We start from the raw sequence: 21,209 nt of genomic DNA on the forward strand, positions 1-21,209 counted from the left end.
CTCCTAGCTCTGCACTCAGGAATTGCTCCTGGTGGTTCTTGGGGAACCATATAGGATGCTGGGGATCGAACCCAGGTCGGCCGCATGTAAGGCAAGCGCCCTACTTGCTATGCTATCACTCTAGTCCCTCCATGCTTATTCTTATGTTAGGCATTATCTAGTTTTTTATACTTTATCTCCTCTTTTGTAAATTGGTTCCTTCCACATTGAGACTTTTTAAAAATTTTTGGCATAGCATTACCTTTTAGTGTAATTAATTGGATTATTAACCAGATAGATATATTTTGCTCTTCTTGTAGTCATGGCACACAAAATGCGCTCTTTGTTCAACAATATTCCACTCTTAAAAAAAAATTACCTTGCTTTCCATTTGAATACAACTGCTACTAAATTAAAACTTGTTTATTTTCTTGAGTCCAGAAAGATAGTACAGTGAGTAGGGTGCTTGCCTAGCATGAAGTGACCTGGTTCACATAGAGTCTCCCCATGCGCCTCTAGGAGCGACCTTGAGCACAGAGCCAGGAGTAAGCCTTGAGCATCTCTGGTGGGACCAAAATCCCAAACCCTCATCTGATGGGACCCAGAAAAACCATAAAGCAAAAAAAAAAAAAAAAGAATGACTGAAACCCAATCTCACCTCCCCCTCACAACTTTGTAACTGTATGTCAGGGTGATTCATTTTTTAAAAAATTAATTATAAAATAAATTTTTCCTTTCTTATTAATGTTTAGACTGTTTTTTAAAAACTTTTTGAAAATTATCACTTTATTCATTCTGTACTGAATTAATAGAGAACGTTTATTAGTACTGTCATAAAAGAGTATAATTAAAATTTTTTTTTTAAGGCTGTTTGGGCACTTGGTAATATTGCTGGTGACAATGCAGAATGCAGAGATTTTGTTTTGAACTGTGAAATACTTCCACCTCTTTTAGAGTAAGTACTTTTAAGTTTATCATACTTAAGTCAATAATATTCCTGAAAAAGAAATAACTGCTTTTATCTTGATAAGCAGTTGAGTTATTAAGATGCTTTTAAATTTGGTTTACATTATTTATGCCTACAATAGTTTGAAAATATATAAAAAATAATTATACCTTATTGGTACTTTATATTCTTTAGTCATACTTCGTTGCTTTACTTGATACTTATTGTGCTAAAATATTATTCTGCATACAAGCACATCTAGTTTCTTTTTTTTTTATCAGTTTTGCTATGCTTCATTTTATTTTATTTTATTTTATTTTATTTTATTTTTTTTTAAATTTATTTATTTTTAATTAGAGAATCACCGTGAGGGTACAGTTACAGATTTATACACTTTTGTGCTTATACTTCCTTCATACAAAGTTTGGGAACCCATCCCTTCACCAGTGCCCATTCTCCACCACCCGTAAACCCAGTGTCCCTCCCACCCTCCCCAATCCCATCTCCCCCCCACCCCACCCTGCCACTGTGGCAAGGCATTCCCTTCTGTTTTCTCTCTCTAATTAGCTGTTGTGGTTTGCAATAAAGGTGTTGAGTGGCCGCTGTGCTCAGTCTCTAGCCCTCATTCAGCCCGCAACTCCCTTCCCCCACATGGCCTTCGACTACAATGTAGTTGGTGATCGCTTCTCTGAGTTGACCTTTCCCCGGAACGTGAGGCCAGCCTCGAAGCCATGGAGTCAACCTCCTGGTACTTATTTCTACAGTTCTTGGGTGTTAGTCTCCCACTCTGTTATTCTATATACCATAGATGAGTGCAATCTTTCTATGTCTGTCTCTCTCTTTCTGACTCATTTCACTCAGCATGAAACTTTTCATGCCCATCCACTTGACTACAAAATTCTTGACCTCCTTTTTTCTAACCGCTGCATAGTATTCCATTGTATAGATGTACCAAAGTTTCCTCAACCAGTCATCCGTTCTGGGGCATTCGGGTTTTTTCCAGATTCTGGCTATTGTAAACAGTGCTGCGATGAACATACATGTGCAGATGTTGTTTCGATTGTACTTTTTTGCCTCTCTGGGATATATTCCCAGCAGTGGTATTGCTGGGTCAAATGCGAATTCAATATCTAATTTTTTGAGAGTCGTCCAAATTGTTTTCCAGAAGGGCTGAACCAGTCGGCATTCCCACCAGCAGTGAAGAAGGGTCCCTTTCTCCCCACATCCTCTCCAACAGCGGTTGCTTTTGTTCTTTTGGATGTGTGCTAGTCTCTGTGGTGTGAGGTGGTATCTCAAAGTTGTTTTGATCTGCATCTCTCTGATGATTAGTGATGCAGAGCACTTTTTCATGTGCCTTTTGGCCATTCGTATTTCTTCCTTGGTAAAGTTTCTGTTCATTTCTTCGCCCCATTTTTTGATGGGGTTGGATGTTTTCTTCTTGTAGAGTTCAACCAGTGCTTTATATACCATTGATATCAACCCCTTATCTGATGGGTATTGTGTAAATATCCTTTCCCATTCTGTGGATAGTCTTTGTATTCTGGTCACTGTATCTCTTGCGGTGCAGAAGCTTTTTAGTTTAATGTAGTCCCATTTGTTGATCTCTGTTTTTACTAGATAAGCACATCTAGTTTCTAATACAACAATAAACATTGCTAAAACAGAAAATACATGAACATATATTAGATTTAGGATTCCAGTCACTGTCTCCCGTTGTTCATGGATTTGCTTGAGCGGGCACCAGTAACGTCTCCATTGTGAGACTTGTTACTGGTTTTGGCATATCAAATACACCACAGGTAGCTTGCCAGGCTCTCTGAGAGGGACGGAGGAATCGAACTCAGGTCGGCCACATGCAAGGGAACCACCATGACAAAGATAGTTGGAAATGATAACTCTGGATAAGAACTGCATGCTGAAAACAGATAAAGGAACAAACATGATAACCTCTCAGTACCTCTGTTGCAAACCATAATGCCCCAGAGGGGAGACAGAAAGATACACAGAGACAGAGAGATAGAGAGGGAAGGAAGGAAAGTGCCTGCCATAGAGACAGGAGGGGAACTGGGGACATTGGTGGTGAGAAATATACACTGGTGGAGGGACACTATATGACTGAAACCTGACCACGATCAGCTTTGTAACTCTGTGTCTCATGGTGACTAAAACCAAACAAATAAATAATAAATAAATAAACAAATAGGACTTTCCTTAATCACTCTAAAACTGGTGTCCACAGTCCAATTGGCCTGGTCTACACACTAAATTCCTTGACATTGGAAACCAGAAACCACCTTTAATTCAATTTTATAGTCTCAGTCCCTATCTAGGATCGATCCACAGCATAGGAAGAGATCATGTTTGAAAAAGAGTTTTCAAATAAATTTTACCTGTCTGAAAAATAAATAAAAAAAAGATCATTGGGGATCTTGGGGGAGGAAAGTGGATGCACTTATGATGGGTGTGGTGTTGGAATTATATACACAGGAAACCATCATTAATAGTATTGAAAATTATAGTACCAGAATTAATAACATTTTTTAAAAAATAAAAGCAAATCTTTAAATGTGTTAGTATGGATGTGTCATCGTCATCACTTGACTGATTGTCATTTGCTTCTTTTTATGTTTCATTGTTGACACATACCAGTGTTTTTTGGTAATTATAAGAACTTAATAACTTTTTTTTTCTTTGCATGTTGAAATAACTTCATCCAACATTTCTGGTAGCATAAATTTCCTGGTGTAGTAGCTTTTGGTTAGTGAGGGAGAACCACCTTTGTTTTAGCCATCATATTTGAATTATTATTCAGAGTAAAGTTTTCTTAGCATTTTTTTTAATCTTTTAGTGGCATGAAAATGTTATTGTATCTTCTTCCCTGTTAAAATTCTGCTGAGAAGTTCAATAAAAACCTGGTAAAGAGGTGCTGGAGCAATAGTACAGTGGGTAGGGCGTTTGTCTTGCACACGGCCAACCCAGGTTTGATTCCCATCAGCCCATATGGTCTTCTGAGCACCGCCAGGGGTGATTCGTGAGTGCAGAGCCAGGAGTTATCCTGTGCATTGCCAGGTGTGACTAAAAAAGCAAAAAAAAAAAAAAAAAAAAAAAAACCTGGTAAAGATACCTTTCTATGTTCCTGGTTGTTTTCTTTTTTTTTTTCCCTTAGCAATTATAAATAATTTTTGTCATTAATTTTTAGTAATTTAACAGTAATATATCTTAGTATAGTTTATTTTGAATTCAGAAATCTATATTTTTTCTCAGATTCCTGGATATTTATGGTTAGTTCTTTCCTTAGGTTTGGGAAGTTCACTGCTTTGTTTTTTAATATAATCTCAGTTCCCTTCTTTCTCTTTTCACATTCTGGAATTGCCAATATTCATGATATTGACTCTTCAAATGGAGACTTAGATTCTTTTAGATTTTGTTGTTTCCAAGTCATTTCTCTTTCTTCTATTGTCATTGTTTTGATTTTATCTTCAGTTTCTGACAGTCTTTAGTGACATTGACTCTACTTGTGCTACTCTGTATTAATTGAACATAGATTGTATTTAATATCCAGCATCCTTGATTGTAACTTTTTAATATTTAAGTATTGTTAGTAAAAATACTGTGTTTTTATATATGTATATATATATTTGATAACTTAGACTTGCTACTCTGTTTAGTTGAGATTATTTAACTTTACATTTCTTTATGATGATTTATCTCAATTTTGTTGCCTCCTCCTATTTTGTGTCTTTACTTTAGCATTTTGGAAGTTTATCTAATTCCTTGAACAATTTGATCGTATTTTTATGTTTAGATACCCACAGAATTTTCTTATTTTATGGGTTAGATTTTGATTTGTTATGTTTTTGTTTTTTGCCTTCCTGTAGGTGGCGCTATTGCTTTAGTGTTTGAATTCACCTTTGTTCTTTTGGCTTTACAAGGGAGGAAAAGGGTGATGAAATGAGATGGAAAATAACAGTCTTCACAATGCTTTTATTGTGGTCTCAGGGGAACAGCCAGGATGGAGAGTTACGTGCTATAGCTCTACTTCCATACCACTCCATATTTTGTCTAGACTAAAAGTTTGCATTACAGGGCTGGAGTGATAGCACAGCGGGTAGGGCATTTGCCTTGCACGGGGCCGACCCGGGTTTGAATCCCAGCATCCCATATGGTCCCCTGAGCACCACCAGGGGTGGTTCCAGAGTGCACAGCCAGGAGTAATCCCTGTGCATCGCCAGGTGCGTCCCAAAAAGCCAAAAAAAAAAAAAAATTAAAAGTTTGCATTAGAGTTCTTTGGGTCAGTGCTCTGTTGCTGTTATGTTCTCTTGCAGAGCGGTTCAGTGGGTAGGAGACTGGTTAGCTCTTTTGTTCTAGCTGCTGCTAACTTAACATAATCGAACTTCCCTTTTCTTTTTCCCCTTCCCTTTCCCTCCTCTTTCCTCCTCTCCCCCTTCCTTCCCCTTCAGCTCAGGTTAGTTGGTTTGTTTTCCTGTTTGGGGGCCATGGACATTTCTTTTCTATTTTGTTTCTCCCCCAGCAGTCAGAGCTACTAATAGTAAAGGCCACTAGTGTCCTCCACACCTCTCAAAGATGTGTTCTATGAGGAAACTTTCTCTCTTGACTCCATGCAAGGTATTCCGCTCTCAGATATACAAATACATGTACCGCAAGCAAGATGTAAACTCATGAAATTTTTCTGAACATATAGTTGGTTGTACATTATTAGGAATTTTTCTTACCACTTAACTTTCTGCCACTGTACCAGAAGTTTTGCATCTAAAATGTCAGAAATAGAATTCTGATAACTACATTTTTATTTCTGAAAATAGAAACAGTTTTTAAAATTTCCATTCCTATTTTGCCAGATCAGTTTTAGTGTGTTATAACTATATTTGAGAGATCTTTATCTTTTGATAAATTTTATAAGGGAAAATGAACATAGAGTGATAATTTCTATTTTTTTCCCCTTGACAGATTATTAACAAATTCAAGCAGACTTACTACTACCAGAAATGCTGTGTGGGCGCTCTCAAATTTATGTCGAGGCAAAAACCCTCCTCCAAATTTCAGTAAGGTATGGGTAAAATACATAATTTAATAAATCTACACGCATATCTTTTAAATCTTCTTATAGTAGAGGTTTAAGAGACTGAAGGGGCTTTTTTCTTTTTTTGTAATTATTTTCTATATTAACTACTCAGTATTGGTATAGAGAGAGACTCAGTAGGTGGTGAAAAGAAAAGATAGTGAAAAGATAATCACTTGTATCACTTCTATCACTTGTTATCCCGTTGTTCGTCGATTTGTTCAAGCTGGCTCCAGTAACGACTCCAGTCATCTCTGTCGCGTGCTAGTGTAACCCAATGGGGTCTGCTTGCTCCAGGAACACCAAAAGCCTCAAACCGTTCATTCAGGGTCTTGACAAACAAGTCTGACCATATCATAGGTGGGTGGCCAAGTGTTGTTTTAACGTCCGTGGAATCCAGTCGGTAACAGCTCTAGTCCATTGGTCATTTCTAAATCGCACTATGTGTCTGACCCATCTGATTTTCAACGCCTTGGCAAATGAGACAGCATTCCCAATTCTTGATCATCAACAGAGGTTGGAACTCCGGATTCCTTCTCTCAATGAGTGAAATGTGATATTTCAAGCATAGCTCTTTCGATTCCTCTTTGGGATACCTGAATAGCGTTCTCATCCTGTTTTTGTAGGGTCCAGGTCTCTGAGGCATATATTAGTGCAGGAAGAACGGTGGAGTCAAAAAGATGTGCCCGGAGCTGGAGATTCTTTGTCCTCTTAACCACTTCTTCAATGCTCTTGAAGGTGTTCCACCTTGCTCTCTTCCTTCTGCGCACCGAGCTAACTAGGTGCCAGCTCGTTTGTCATATTGAGTTCTTGACCTAGGTACAGATAACTGCTGCATTCAGAGATGTCCGTTCTTTTGAGGGCAAATGGAACATCAGGAACTACTCCATTTCTCATGAACATTGTCTTCGTGAGATTCAGCTGCAGTCTGACCTTTCCACACTCATGATCGAAGTCGGCCAGCATTCATACCGCTTGGCTGATATCTGGTGTTACGAGAACGATGTCATCAGCAAAGCAAAGGTGGTGTAGTTGCCGACTGTCTATATCACTCCCATTCCTTCCCATTCCAGTCGTCGCATGATGTTCTCAAGGGTGGCACTGAAGAGTTTCAGTGAAATGGTATCACCCTGCCTAACCCCGCTCTTTACATTGATGATCATTTCTTTGTACAATGGTGAGATCTTGGTGGTGAATCTGTAATACAGCTCACAGAAAATCCTCATGTATTGCGTTTGAACAGCCTGTTTGGCTAGGGCTTTGATGACCGCTTCAGTCTCAACAGAATCAAAAGCCTTTTTTTAAAATCGATGAATGTTAGACAGAGTAGCATCTTGAACTCTCATGAAACCTCAGTGAGCTTTGTCACCATGTGGATATGGTTGATCATGCTGAATCCTTTTCAGAACCTGGCATGCTTGCATGGTTGTCCTTTGTCTAGTGTTCTGCCAATCCTATTCAGGATGACTCGAGTGAATAACTTGTAGACGACAGACAACAAGCAGATCAGGCTATAGTTGCCGATGTCGTGGATGTCTTCCTTCTTGTACAACAGGACAGTCCTGCTGGTTTTCCATTGGGACAAACCTTGCATTCAGACAGATATCGTGTGAAGAGCCGAGCCAGTGTATTGATGAGTACTGGTGGCAAATTCTTCAGGTGTTCGGGTGGGACCTTGTCTGGACCGGGTGCTGTATGTGTCTTTACCGATGAAATGGAGTGTTGGATTTCGGAAGGGAGAATGCTGGAAACGACATATCCATCCTTCGGAATTTGGTATGTGGACATGTGGACATGGCTATCAAAAGAGATCCGAGTAGAAGTCGTGGATAACTTTTTCCATTGCCCTTCTGGAAGGTGTGATAGATCCGTCAGGACTTTGGAGGGTGGTCATCTTGCTCTTATAGTTGGTGAAGGACAGGCGGGTGTTACAAATACTTTTCCCACCTTCTTCCAAATGGGCCAACACTGCTGCTCGTCTCTCTTTGAGGTCTTCCTTTATTGCTTCTCTGCACAGCTTTGCAAGCTCGGAAGTTAACTTGTGATTGCCTGAAGCTCGAGCCAGACCACGTTGGTGAATGAGCTCGAGAGTTTCCAAAAACAGGCAACTTTTTGTGGCTTTCTCTCTCTCTGCATTCCACAATCATTTAGGTGCTGAACCAGTTGATCTTATTTCTTATCGATATTGTCAATGACAGCATCTTTCGATGTTGCTGCAGTAGTGCCAAAGGGCTCCCGATTGGTAGTCATTCTGAGAGTTCTCTTCTTAAACTTTGCAGCCCTTGCTCCCCGCTCCATGAAGTAGAATTTTGCACGAAAGAGATGGTGGTCTGATCCCGTTTGTAATTTTGGGACAACAGTGACATCGGTCAGGCAAAACCGTCGATTGAATATGATGTGGTCAATTTCATTGTGGATCTGTCCACCGGGAGACTCCCATGTCCAGTGTTTAGATTTGGCCTTCTGGAACTGCGAGTTATCATGGATGGTCTTGGTCGATATGATGAACTCAGAGAGTCTCTCACCCTGTTCATTCCATTCTAGGCCATGGGTCCCGATGTAGAGTTCTTTGGGTGACTTTCTCGGTCCTATCTTGGCTTTAAAATTACTGACAGTGATCTTATAGAAGGTGTGGTCTTCTTTATAGAACTTCTCCAGCTTCATGTAGAACCTCTCAGATTTGTTCATCGTAGTTGGATGGTGCATACATGACGTAGTTGGTGCGTTGGTGCGTAGAAGATAGAAAGTGCCAGCAACGAGCCACATCTGTTCAAGCGTAATTGTCCGATTCGGGTTGTTAGGCATTTGATAATCAGTGCTTATGGCAAGTTCATGTTGACAAGGACACCGACACCACCGATTCCTCTATTGTCGCATGTTTCAAGGAACAGTTCTTCTCCAGTGTCGAAAACGGCATGATATGATCAATGCCTTCTTGTCTCGGTCAGACCAGTAATGTCGTACTTGATCTGCATTTGCACCATCAGATCCTGGATGGATGTTTCTGATGCCAGCGTATGTGCATTCAAAGTACAGTCATTTTAGTCCTTTGTTTTCGCAGTCTAGTTCGTCCCTGAGATTTTATCAACCTCTCCCTGCTCATCCTTCTTAATGCTGCCATATTGAGGGCTCTTTAAGTGTCAGGTGAATGAGGCCCATTGTTGTTACTATTTTTGGCATATCAAATATGCCACTGATAACTTGCCAGGCTCTGCCATGCGGGCGGGATACTGTCAGTAGCTTGCAGGGCTCTCTGAGAGGGATGGAGGCTTTTAGGGTGGCCTCTAATTGCCCTTACAGGTATTCCCATGGTTCACACCATACTTGAACTCCATCAAATATGGTGTGGTATTTATGGAAAATGGATATTAAGTGTCTTATGATGGCCCGGAAAGTGGCCTGGTGCATGGCGGTGGCTGGGTAGTGGAGGTAGTGGATGTTGGCCGATGAGGTATTTATCTGGCTCTGGTAGGGTGGGTCGTCTGGGTGTGATTCCTGGGGCACGAGAGATTGGGGGAGGCAGACAGAGGATCACTATTTCCGGGTCTCGTTGAGCCTGGACTCCAAGGTCACAAAGTTCTGCTTTACCTGGTTCTGTGGGGCTTCACTCATGTGTGAGGATTGGCCCGAGTGTCCAGAAAGTGACCTGGAGCGTGGTGGTGGCTTTGTAATGGAGGTTTTGTTGCAGTATATGCTTTATTCCGTTTAAAGCTTTTAAAATATGAATTTCTAGTTTAATAAAAGGGGAAGGAATGAGAATTTAGAGTGGGTATAGTACAAGAAAAAGGAATAATTTTCAGGTGCACAAATAATCTTCAAATGGCCTTTTGAAAAAGGTATATGTCATAACTAATTGTTTGGCAACAGCTATTATAGAATAGAATGGAAAGAAAAAATTTCAATATCACCTGAGAAGTAATAAGGTACATTGCATCTGATGATGGTCAGTAGGTTTCCTATTTTATATCTGTTTTTAATTACTAGTTCTGCTTACTAGTTTCTGCATCTATGCCATGAGAAAATTCTTCTCCCTTGGGCATTGAATTTTGACCTTTCTGTTTTCTTAAGTCTTAACATCATTTGATTTCATCTTTATGTATTCTGGGCAGGATGTTAAGCATCTATTGATCTCTTCAAAAAAAGGACTTTGTATTTTTAAGTTTTCTTTGTTTCTGAGAAGACAGTGGGACAATCATTTTATTTTTTAAACTAGAAATTTCTTAAAACTAGAAATTTGTGGTACTTCATAATTTTTTTATATCAGTAAAATGGTATATCTGCTACATTGAGTTTTATTGTATTTTATTTTTTTTGAGCCACACTTGGCTGTGCTCAGGACTTTAGGGGACCATAGAGATGTCGAGAGATTAACTGTGGGTCAGTCATGTGCAAGACAAGTACCTTACCTGCTAAACTATTTTTTCTGTCCTACATTTTTTTAATTAAACAATTTATATTGGTATTTAAAAATGACTGGACTAGAGCGATAGCACAGCGGGTAAGGCGTTTGCCTTCTACGCGGCCGACCGTGTTCGATTTCTCCGTCCCTTTTGGAGAGCCCAGCAAGCTACAGAGATTATCCGGCCCGCCTGGCAGAGCCTGACAAGCTACCCATGGCATATTCGAAATGTCATAAACAGTAACAAGTCCCACAATGGACACGTTACCTGTGCCCACTTGAGCAAATCGATGAACAATGAGACGACAGTGCTATAGCGTTTAAAAATGATTCTTATATTCATTGAAGACTTGGTTACAAAAACAGAGAGACATGATTGTTGGTGAAGAATCCAGCTGAATAGATTCATGAGGTTAAGAAGTGTTTTCTACTTATCAGCAAACTGCTTTCTGTTCTGGGCTCTAGAAATATTTTTAGTTATTTTCAGAAGGCTGTCAGTTTGTGTACTGCAATCTTCAAGAAAGAGGTGAAGAGATAATTCATCTAGAAAAAGATCACTTTTTTGTGGCAATTAAGATATAATTCTTAAAGGACTGAACTAGTCAGCATTCCCACCAGCAGTGTAGAAGGGTCCCTTTCTCCCCACATCCTCTCCAACAGCGGTTGCTTTTGTTCTTTGGGATGTGTGCCAGTCTCTGTGGTGTGAGGTGGTATCTCATGGTTGTTTTGATCTGCATCTCTCTGATGATTAGTGATGTAGAGCACTTTTTCATGTGCCTTTTGGCCATTCGTATCTCTTCCTAGGGAAAGTTTCTGTTCATTTCTTCGCCCCATTTTTTGATGGGGTTGGATGTTTTCTTCTTGTAGAGTTCAACCAGTGCTTTATATACCATTGATATCAACCCCTTATCTGATGGGTATTGTGTAAATAACCTTTCCCATTCTGTAGATAGTCTTTGTATTTTGGTCACTGTATCTTTCTCAAAAAACTAGAGGTTGAGCTTCCATTTGATCCAGCAATACCACTGCTGGGAATATATCCCAGAGAAGCAAAAAAGTATAGTCGAAATGACATCTGCACTTATATGTTCATCGCAGCACTATTTACAATAGCCAGAATTTGGAAAAAACCTGAGTGCCCTAGAACAGATGACTGGTTGAAGAAACTTTGGTACATCTATACAATGGAATACTATGCAGCTGTTAGAAAAAATGAGGTCATGAAGTTTGCATATAAGTGGATCAGCATGGAAAGTATCATGCTAAGTGAAATGAGTCAGAAAGAGAGAGACAGATATAGAAAGATTGTGCTCATATGTGGAATATAGAATAATAGAATAGGAGTCTAACACCCAAGAATAGTAGAAATAAGTACCAGGAGGCTGTCTCCATGGCTTGGAGGCTGGTCTCTCATTCTGGGTAACTAAGAGAAGGGAACACCAAGTAAAATGTGGTCAGAGGTCATGCGGGAGAGGGGTGATGCATGCCAAATGTAGACTAGAGACTGAACACAATGGCCGCTCAACACCTTTATTGCAAACCACAACACCTAATCAGAGAGAGAACAAAAGGGAATACCCTGCCATAGTGGCAGTGTGGGGTGGGGGGAGATGGGACTGGGGAGGGTGGGAGGGATGCTGGGTTTATTGGTGGTGGAGAATGGGCACTGGTGAAGGGATGGGTTCTCGAACTTTGTATGGGGTAAACATGAGCACAAAAATGTATAAATCTGCAACTGTACCCCCATGGTAATTCACTAATAAAAAATAAAAAAATAAAAAAAATTTTTTTAAAAAAAGATATAATTCTTATGTAAGGAGACAGACTGAGGAACTGTTACTGATTTTAAAAATAGTTTAAGAAATAGTAAATCAATACTGATGATAACAATTAAAAGATGAACACCCAAGGGATTACTGTAAGCTACACATTGCCCTATGGTGCTGCATGTATTTTTACTAACTTTACCGTGTTATTAGCATTTCGTATATGAAGAAATTATTAAACAGTTAGTGAACAGTAGTTGAGTCTTGGTCTGTCTGATTTGCAAAAAGAAGGATAATAAAATTGATCTAATTTGACTCTATTTCACAGATTTGGGAACTGAGTTTTATAGAGGTGAATCATTTGCTTATCAGTTGGCTAATTAGCTAGAGCTATAGCACAGCGGTTAGGGCTGTTGCACACAACTGACCTGTGGGTTCGATTCCTCCGTCCCTCTCGGAGAGCCAGGCAAGCTACCGAGAGTATCCTGCCCACATGGCAGAGCCTGGCAAGCTACCTGTGGCGTACTTGATATGCCAAAAACGATAACAAGTCTCACAATGGATACATTACTGGTGCCTGCTTGAGCAAATCGATGAACAACGGGAGGACAGTGCTATAGTGCAGTGCAATGATAGATAAAAAAATCTTTGATGTTAGGTTGGAGAGAGTATATAGCAGGTGGGGTACTTGCCTTGAATGACTGACCCAGGTTTGACCCCTGCACCCCATTTGTTTTCAGTCTTGACCAGGAGTGATCCCTAATCTTAGAGCCAGGGAAGTAAACCATCACCACCCCCGGTGCTCAGAAATATAAAACAAGTAAACAAACCTTTTGTCATATTTTTGTGTGTTTTTTAGTTGGAAATTCAGGGTTTTGGTACAGTAGAAATATAGTTTTTTACTCATTTTAAACCCTTCATATTTTTAATTTTCTATGCAACTATTCCTCAAATATGTACTAAATGTACTTCCAGTAACATAACATGTAATAATAGTGTGATTCATATATTAAATAATATCTCATGATCATTATATTAGATATTTGGTTAAAAACCTTGGACTTCTCACTTTTAATGAGCCCTTTGGAGAATGTGTGTATAATTTAAACAGTGTTTCTCAATACATATTTCATTGTTGAAAATGTTTACTATATGTTTTATTCTATTTAAGATAAATGGCAATACAATCAGGTTTGTGTCATGTATATGTCAGCATTTTAAAAGCTTAGTGCTCTCATTTCTGTGATATTTTTGTAATATTACGTTTTTGTTTCAAAATGAGTTTTATTTTTTATGAAGAAACTTGGCCTTAGATAAAAGTTTTTAACTTTGGCTTTTTTTTTCCCTTCCAGGTTTCACCTTGCTTAAATGTTCTATCACGATTACTATTTAGCAGTGACTCAGATGTATTAGCTGATGTTTGTTGGGCCCTTTCTTACCTCTCTGATGGACCTAATGATAAAATTCAAGCAGTTATTGATTCTGGAGTCTGTCGAAGATTAGTGGAACTTTTGATGTAACTATTATTTTTGTTTAATAATTTCATGATTAGATTAACTTTGACAGTTATGGGGATGTCCCAGTAAACATCTCAAGAGCCATTGTTTTCAGGCAGAGATACCGGCTCTTCTTTGTATACTAGTTATAATATTGAAAAGTGATTCTTGTATTTTGCATCTTCTAGTTGGGAATGATCATTTTGTTAATTAATTTTATTAGCTTTATGTGACTCTTTTCTGAATGAGAGGTACTTAATCCAGCAGATGTTTCTGGAATGCCTATTTGCTGCTGGTGTGGTATTTCCCAGAGTAAGTGATACTGCCCACACCGGGAGCACTAGAATGATCAAGAGGGGCAGTGGTGGGCTCAGGTGTATATGAGGGCACTTTCCGTTGACCTAAAGGAAGTTGGTTTCTGGGAAGCACCCAGTGATTTTATTTTAAGGGGATGGTATGTCAAGTTTGGTATCCTTTGTGCTAGACTGTTGTTCCAGACATTATTAGTGAAGTATAGAATACAGTTCTTGCTCTCTCATAAACCAAACAATTGTTCATCACAATAATTGAATAAAAGTCCAGGTAGTGAAAATTAGCCAGTATTTCACTTGTATTAATAATATTGTTTCTATTTCAGCGCTATTGTGGTACGTTCTTTCAGAAGAACAAGTTTTCTCTATAGTAAAGTTAAGAATTTTTAAGAAATTTTGCATTTAAAAGATAAAGCTTCTTCATTTTCTTTAGAAAAAAAAACATTTTAAAGACAGATATCACAGAAAAGAGAGATAAAAAGAGATAAATGAGTTGCAAGAGATGAGCATCCATGGAGGTTGGGCAGGCCGTCCAATGAAGCAGTGAGGGCTCAGATGATGGAACCCTCTAGGGCTGAGTGTGGGGTGGAGCTAATACACCACGGGAGAGCAGTCCAGCTGGACCGAAGGTAGGCCACATGGAGGAAGACGGGAATGTCAGAAGTATCTTACTCTCAGAAAACAGAGTGCAAGAGAGAAACCCCACAGTAGTGATCTTAGATTAATTGGATTATCAGTAATATACTCTTGATATTCAACATAACAAGATGTAGAAATAAATATATGTAAATCTATATGTATATGCCTGTTCTTAAAGAGCCTGAGAGAAATGATACATTTAATCAGCTAAACACAGAGGATGCCATTGGCTTTTAATTATCAATCTCTGTTGAAGGGAACATGATTCTTAGAGAAATGACTAATTCTAGGACTTTGACTTAAAAACATAAGATAAATTTCAAAAAGTAAAGAATGGTCTAAGAATGCAAAAATATCGTCACTGAAGCCCACATGAAGGGGCTTCCACCATTCAGATCTCAACTGGATTGATTTGAACTTTGAAACAAAATTAGTGCACTTTATGCACTATAGAGTAGGAATCTATGGGTCATTACTAAAATAAGAGATTTAAATCATCTGGCAGTGATACTAATAATTAAAAACTTAGATAAACATTAAAAAAAAAGCTAGACCTAGTAGTAAAAATACGCCAGAGAATGGTTATTTAAAGCACTTCCCCTGAAAATAAACATATTTAAGGGAAAAAAGTATAATAGTAATGTGGAAAAGATGGCAGACGGCGTTTTCAGTGATCCAGCTTCAGCAACACAATGATGAATAAAGCAGACACCATATGCTGTCTAGTATTGTATAATAAAAAAGACTAGCACTTGTGATGTCCTAGCAAGAGTATATAACTTAAGTATTAATCATAAGGAAACATTGGACAACACCAAACGACTGGCTTGTGATCATCAAAAATGTCAAAATCATGCAAATAGACTAAGGAAGTGTTTTGATTGGGTAAAGCTTAGAACATGACAGCTACACGCAAGTTCTAATCTTAGATTGCTTCTTTGTTGAAAGATAATGAATGAAAGATGAAAAATGTTACTGGATATCTGAGTTTAAAAATACACACAAGAAAAATGTCTCATGAAATAGTCTAAAGATCTTGTATTTAAGGTCATGTTTTTAATGTTTTAGGCACAATGATTATAAAGTTGTGTCACCTGCATTAAGAGCAGTTGGTAATATTGTGACTGGTGATGATATTCAAACACAGGTGAGTTCAAACTATAATATATTGTTAACAGAGTTTAGGAAGTTTATTATGTTTTGTGTCATTTGATTGTATTTTGACCTATTCTTTGTTATCCCCATCATTATATAAGCATCTACAATGTGACATTAAGTTTAATCACTGTATCACTGTCATCCCAATGCTCATCTATTTGCTCGAGCGGGCATCAGTAACATCTCCATGTGAGACTTGTTACTGTTTTTGGCATATCAAGTACACCACAGGTAGCTTTCCAGGCTCTGCCGAGAGGGTGGGATACTCTCAGTAGCTTGCTGCGCTCTCCAAGACGGGCAAAGGAATCGAACCTGGGTCGGCCACATGCAAGGCAAACGCCCTACTCGCTGTGCTATCGCTTGATCCCAGAAATTATTAAGTTTAATAATAAATGATAAATCTCAAACACCTTACTCTTAATAGTAAGTGATCAATCACAAGTACTTTATGTGGAAATACTAGCTCGGGTCTGTCTTTGTAAAAGTAAAATAGCAAGCTGGTAAGATAGCTTAAAATAGAGGAGCAGATGACTAGCACATGCAAGACCTGAGGTCCTTGTGCCCTCCAAGCTCTGAACTGTGAGGACCACTTACTTGGGGCCTAGCATCTCTAGACATGGCCCACAGTCCAGTCCACCTCAACTCCAGCGCTGCTGGGAGAGCCCCCTTTTTTTTTTAAAAAAAAAAGGTTATCTGGAACTTTGCTCTTGAATAATCTGGAGAAAAGATATAGTAAAACAAAGTAAATTACCCATGGTGGTCTATGATTTTGGTGATCTGGTTGTAATGCTAGCATAGTTTAAAAAAAGAGATTAGAGTGTTAAGAAATATTTGATCCTTAGCTTCACTTTTTTTTTTATCTAGTTGTTCCATTTTTAACTAAAAAGTATCTTTTAAAATGAAAACATCCCTCTAAACTTATTTTTTCCTACAGAATTTCAGTGCATTGGTTTATATATTCTTTTCCAAATAAATTTCATTTAACTCACTAGGGGAGTTTGTTTTATAATTACCACATCCAGCAGGCTCTGGCGGTCAGCAGTGCTGGGATCAAACTCAGGCCTCATATATGGGAGGCATATGTTTCACCTCAAGCCATATCCCTGACCCCTTCTTGAGCATATTTTGAAAACAGAAAAATAATTAAATTTCCATGGACTCAAAAATGTAGACAGTGCACAGTATACTTTACAAATTTGCAAAGTGCAAAACTGAAAAAATAAATCAGAGGAATACTTTTTGGGCCATACTTGGCAATGGTCAGGGCTTATTCCTGGCTCTGTGCTCAGCGATCACTCCTGGTAAGGTTTGGGGGACCATATGTGATCCGGGGACAGGTTGGAGGCGAGAGGCTGCATGCAAGGAAGCACCCTACTTACTATACTGCCTTTTCAGCCCTGCAATAATAGCATTTGTAATGAAACAAGTAGATTTCTTCTGTACAATAAGACTTCTTTCAAATTGATGCTCTTCCCCCACCCTACCCCCTATCCACTCATTTGATAAAATTTAGATCCTTACTTCAATGCTTATATCTTTATGTAATTGTATCAGTTGAATACTGAGTACATTTGTAAATTTAAGGACCTTGGAGTGGCCCCGAGTGACCTGCTTGTTTACATTTTAGTGAATTGAGAATGGGGTGTCACTACATTAATATTAGACTCATTTTATCAAGTGGGAATATGAAATATCTTCTAGTAAATGCTTGTTTTACTTTGAGGAGATTTTTTTAAAAAATTAGGCCATATCAAATTTTGGTATCACTCCTGGTGAGTGAGGGTACCATATGGGTGCCATGGATCAAACCCGGTCAGCTGCATGCCAGGCAAGTGCCCTACTTTCTGTACTATTACTCCAGCTCTGAGTGTTCTTTTTTTATTTTTTTAATTTATTTTTCCAGAATGGTTTTTATGTATAAGTAATTCACAACATTTTTGTATAAATTATTTGCTATAAAATTTCGTGTTTCGGTTTCTAATTTTGTTTCAGGTGATTTTGAATTGTTCTGCATTGCCCTGTCTTTTACACTTACTGAGTAGCCCAAAGGAATCAATTCGAAAAGAAGCCTGCTGGACAGTTTCTAACATCACTGCTGGAAATAGAGCTCAAATTCAGGTAACTACTTTTCATATCTGAGAATAGAATATAAGGAGCTCAGAAATTAGTTTAAATGCTAATTGAATAAACATGACATTTTCGGGGTTGGAGTGATAGCACAGTGGGTAGGGCGTTTGCCTTGCACGTGCCCGACCCGGGTTTGATTCCCAGCATCCCATCTGGTCCCCCAGCACCGCCAGGAGTAATTCCTGAGTGTAGAACCAGGAGCAACCCCTGTGCATCACTGGGTGTGACCCGAAAAGGGGAAAAAAAATATGACATTTGCTTCTCTAAAACAGTATTTGCTTTTAGCATTCACTTGAAAAATAGCAATAAACAGCAGAATAATAGCAGAGGGAAAGCAATATTTTACATACATATATGTCTGTGTAGCTATACATAGTAAGTACATATGTATATATGTGTGTATGTAGATCACTGTATCACTGTATACTGTCATCCCGTTGTTCATCGATTTACTTGAGCAGGTGCCAGTAACATCTCCATTCTTCACAGCCCTGAGATTTTATTTTGTAGGGAGCCATTTTACAAGCCCGGCTCTTATCCTCTAGTCAAGCGAAGGCTTACTTGGGATTCCTGTAACAAGGTCATCACTGCTGACCTTAATGATCTTATCAGTTCGCCATTCCTCTCTCACTAGCTAACGCCCATGCCTGATCTGCCCAACGCCCATGCCTGATCTGCATTTTACTATTGTTCCTATGGGGGGGTCCAAGCATGCATACCGCCCCCTCCCACCAAGAGGTATAAGTATTGTAACTGCTGTGAATAAACTCTCTCTCTCTCTCCTCCTCCTTCTGGCTCTGCGTCTGTTCATTCAGTTATGTCCCCTCCTTAGCCCCATGAAGGGTCCTCCCTGCGGGACAGGATGATGCCCGCAGGGGGGACCCCACATTATTTAATTTAATTTTATTTTTAATTTTTTTTTATTGAATCACCATGTGAAAAGTTACAAAGCTTTCAGGCTTAAGTCTCAGTTACACAATGCTCAAACACCCATTCCTTCACCAGTGCATATATTCCACCACCAAGAACCACAGTAAACCTCCCCCCCCACCTCCCCCAGTCCCTCACCCGCCTGTGTGGCTGATAAATTTCACTTTACTTTCTCTTTACTTTGATTACATTCAATATTTCAACAAAAAACTGTTTGGAGTTCCCCTCCCCCCAAAGACAGACCTACTGGAAAGGAAGCATTTGATAATTTGTTTTCCATTGCTGAGAATGAAGAGATATGAGGTCGTGTGGCCACAATAGCAGCTGTGAGGTTTTGGATTTCTGTATTTTAGTATTTCAGTAACTAAGTCAGAGAAATTTCTGCCAGAAGTTGCATCATTGCTAGCTCGTACCTCTCTGCTACATTATATTCCACATATGAGTGCAATCTTTCTATGTCTGTCTCTTTCTTTCTGATTCATTTCACTCAACATGATACTTTCCATGTTGATCCACTTAATGCAAACTTCATGACTTCATCTTTTCTAATAGCTGCATAGTATTCTATTGTGTAGATGTACCAAAGTTTCTTTAACCAGTCATCTGTTTTTGGGCACTCTGTTTTTTTCCAGATTGTGGCTATTGTAAACAGTGCCACAATGAACATAGAAATGCAAATGTCATTTCTACTATACTGTTTTGCCTCTCCGGGATATATTCCCAGGAGTGATATTGCTGGCTCAAACGGGAGTTCAATTTCTAATTTTTTGAGAATCGTCCATATTGTCTTCCAAAAGGGCTGAACAAGTCGGCATCCCCACCAGCAGTGAAGAAGAGTCCCTTTCTCCCCACATTCCTGTCAACACCGGTTGCTTTTGTTTTTTTGGATGTAGAGCCCTGAGATTTTAGCAGCCTCTCCTTACTTGTTTTTCCCAACGATTAGAGGCTCGTTCAGGGTCAGGGGAATGAGACCTGTTATTATTATTGTTTTTGGCTTATCAAATATGCCACGGGTAGCTTGCCAGGCTCTGCCATGCAGGCGGATAATCTCGGTAGCTTGCCGGGCTCTCCGAGAGGTATATATATTTATTTCTATGTATATGCATATATATGTATAGATATATATGTATTGATATATACATTTATCTATGTATATGTATAGATATATATGTATCGATATATAGTAGAGAGAGGCTTCTAAAATCTCAGGGCTTGGATGAATGGAGACATTACTGAGACCACTCGAGAAATTCGACGATCAACGGGATGATGATGATGATGATGATGATGATGATAATGATATGTATTGATACATACATATATATGCATGTATATAGAAATATGTATAAAATTGCCCAACAACAGAGCCTAGCACATAATGGTTTATCTTAGGGTTTTTTGTTTGTTTGGGGTTTGGGTCCACACCGAGCCGTGCTCAGGGCTTATTCTGGGCTGTGCACTCAGGAATTACTCCTGGCGGGGCTTTGAGGAACCATATGGGATGCGGGGGATCAAACCTGGGTCAGTCGTGCAAGGCAAGTGCCCTCCCCACAAATTATCTCTTTAGTGCCATAATGGTTTGTCTTTAAAATGATCTGATTTTCAGTAGTGATTTTTGTTTTGGAAAGGTGAGAGGGATCAAACCCAGGGCTTCACACATACCAGGCAATCAGTTTATACACTGAACCACATATTTCTAACTCTGATTTTCATTTTATTTTGTTTGCTATTATTGTTTTTAAGTTTGGGGGCCACATGTAGTGGCACTCATAGGCTTTCTCAGTGGTGCTTAGCAAACCAGCTGGTGCTGTCTGTCAAGCCCAGGGTTCCTGCATGGCAAAATGTTCGTTCCAGCCCTTTTAGCAGTCTCGTCAGACTTGATCCTTGTTAGTTAAAAATAAATTTTGATCTTTGCCTCAAAGCATTGATATAATGACTTGTTTTGGTACCAACAAACTCCTTGAGTTAATTATCACCCATTTCAACCGAATTTGTCATCTGGGTCTGGAAAGATAGCGGATAGGGCACTTGCCTTACACACGACCAGCCCATGTTCAGTCCCGAGTATTTTATATGGTCCCCTGAGCCCCTCCAGGAGTGATTCCTGAGTGCAGGGCCAGAAGTACTACCTGAGCATTGCCAGGTGTGGCCCTGCCCGCTCGTCCGCCCACAAAACACTTGTCATTCTCTCATTCTGGGCAACTCAGAGAAGGGAACAGCAAGTAAAATGTGGTTGTTGGTCATGTGGGGGAAAGATGATGTGGGCCAAATATAGACTAGAGACTGAACACAATGGCCACTCAACACTTTTATTGCAAACCACAACACCTAATCAGAGAGAGAGAACAAAAGGGAATACCCTGCCATAGTGGCAGTGT

General features: G+C 39.2%; 1 protein-coding gene across 1 annotated transcript in view; it reads left to right on the plus strand.

The window, feature by feature from the left end:
• The window catches only part of KPNA5 (karyopherin subunit alpha 5), a 51,451-nt gene that overhangs the window by 20,069 nt on the left and 10,173 nt on the right, over positions 1–21,209 (plus strand). The window contains exons 7-11 of the mRNA XM_004614004.2: positions 846–934; positions 5,894–5,993; positions 13,523–13,686; positions 15,685–15,763; positions 17,767–17,892. Coding sequence (XP_004614061.2) covers positions 846–934; positions 5,894–5,993; positions 13,523–13,686; positions 15,685–15,763; positions 17,767–17,892 — 558 coding nt within the window. The remainder of the gene's footprint in view (positions 1–845; positions 935–5,893; positions 5,994–13,522; positions 13,687–15,684; positions 15,764–17,766; positions 17,893–21,209) is intronic.

This window comes from Sorex araneus, chromosome 4 (genome assembly GCF_027595985.1).
Source record: "Sorex araneus isolate mSorAra2 chromosome 4, mSorAra2.pri, whole genome shotgun sequence".
Classification (NCBI taxonomy): domain Eukaryota; kingdom Metazoa; phylum Chordata; class Mammalia; order Eulipotyphla; family Soricidae; genus Sorex; species Sorex araneus.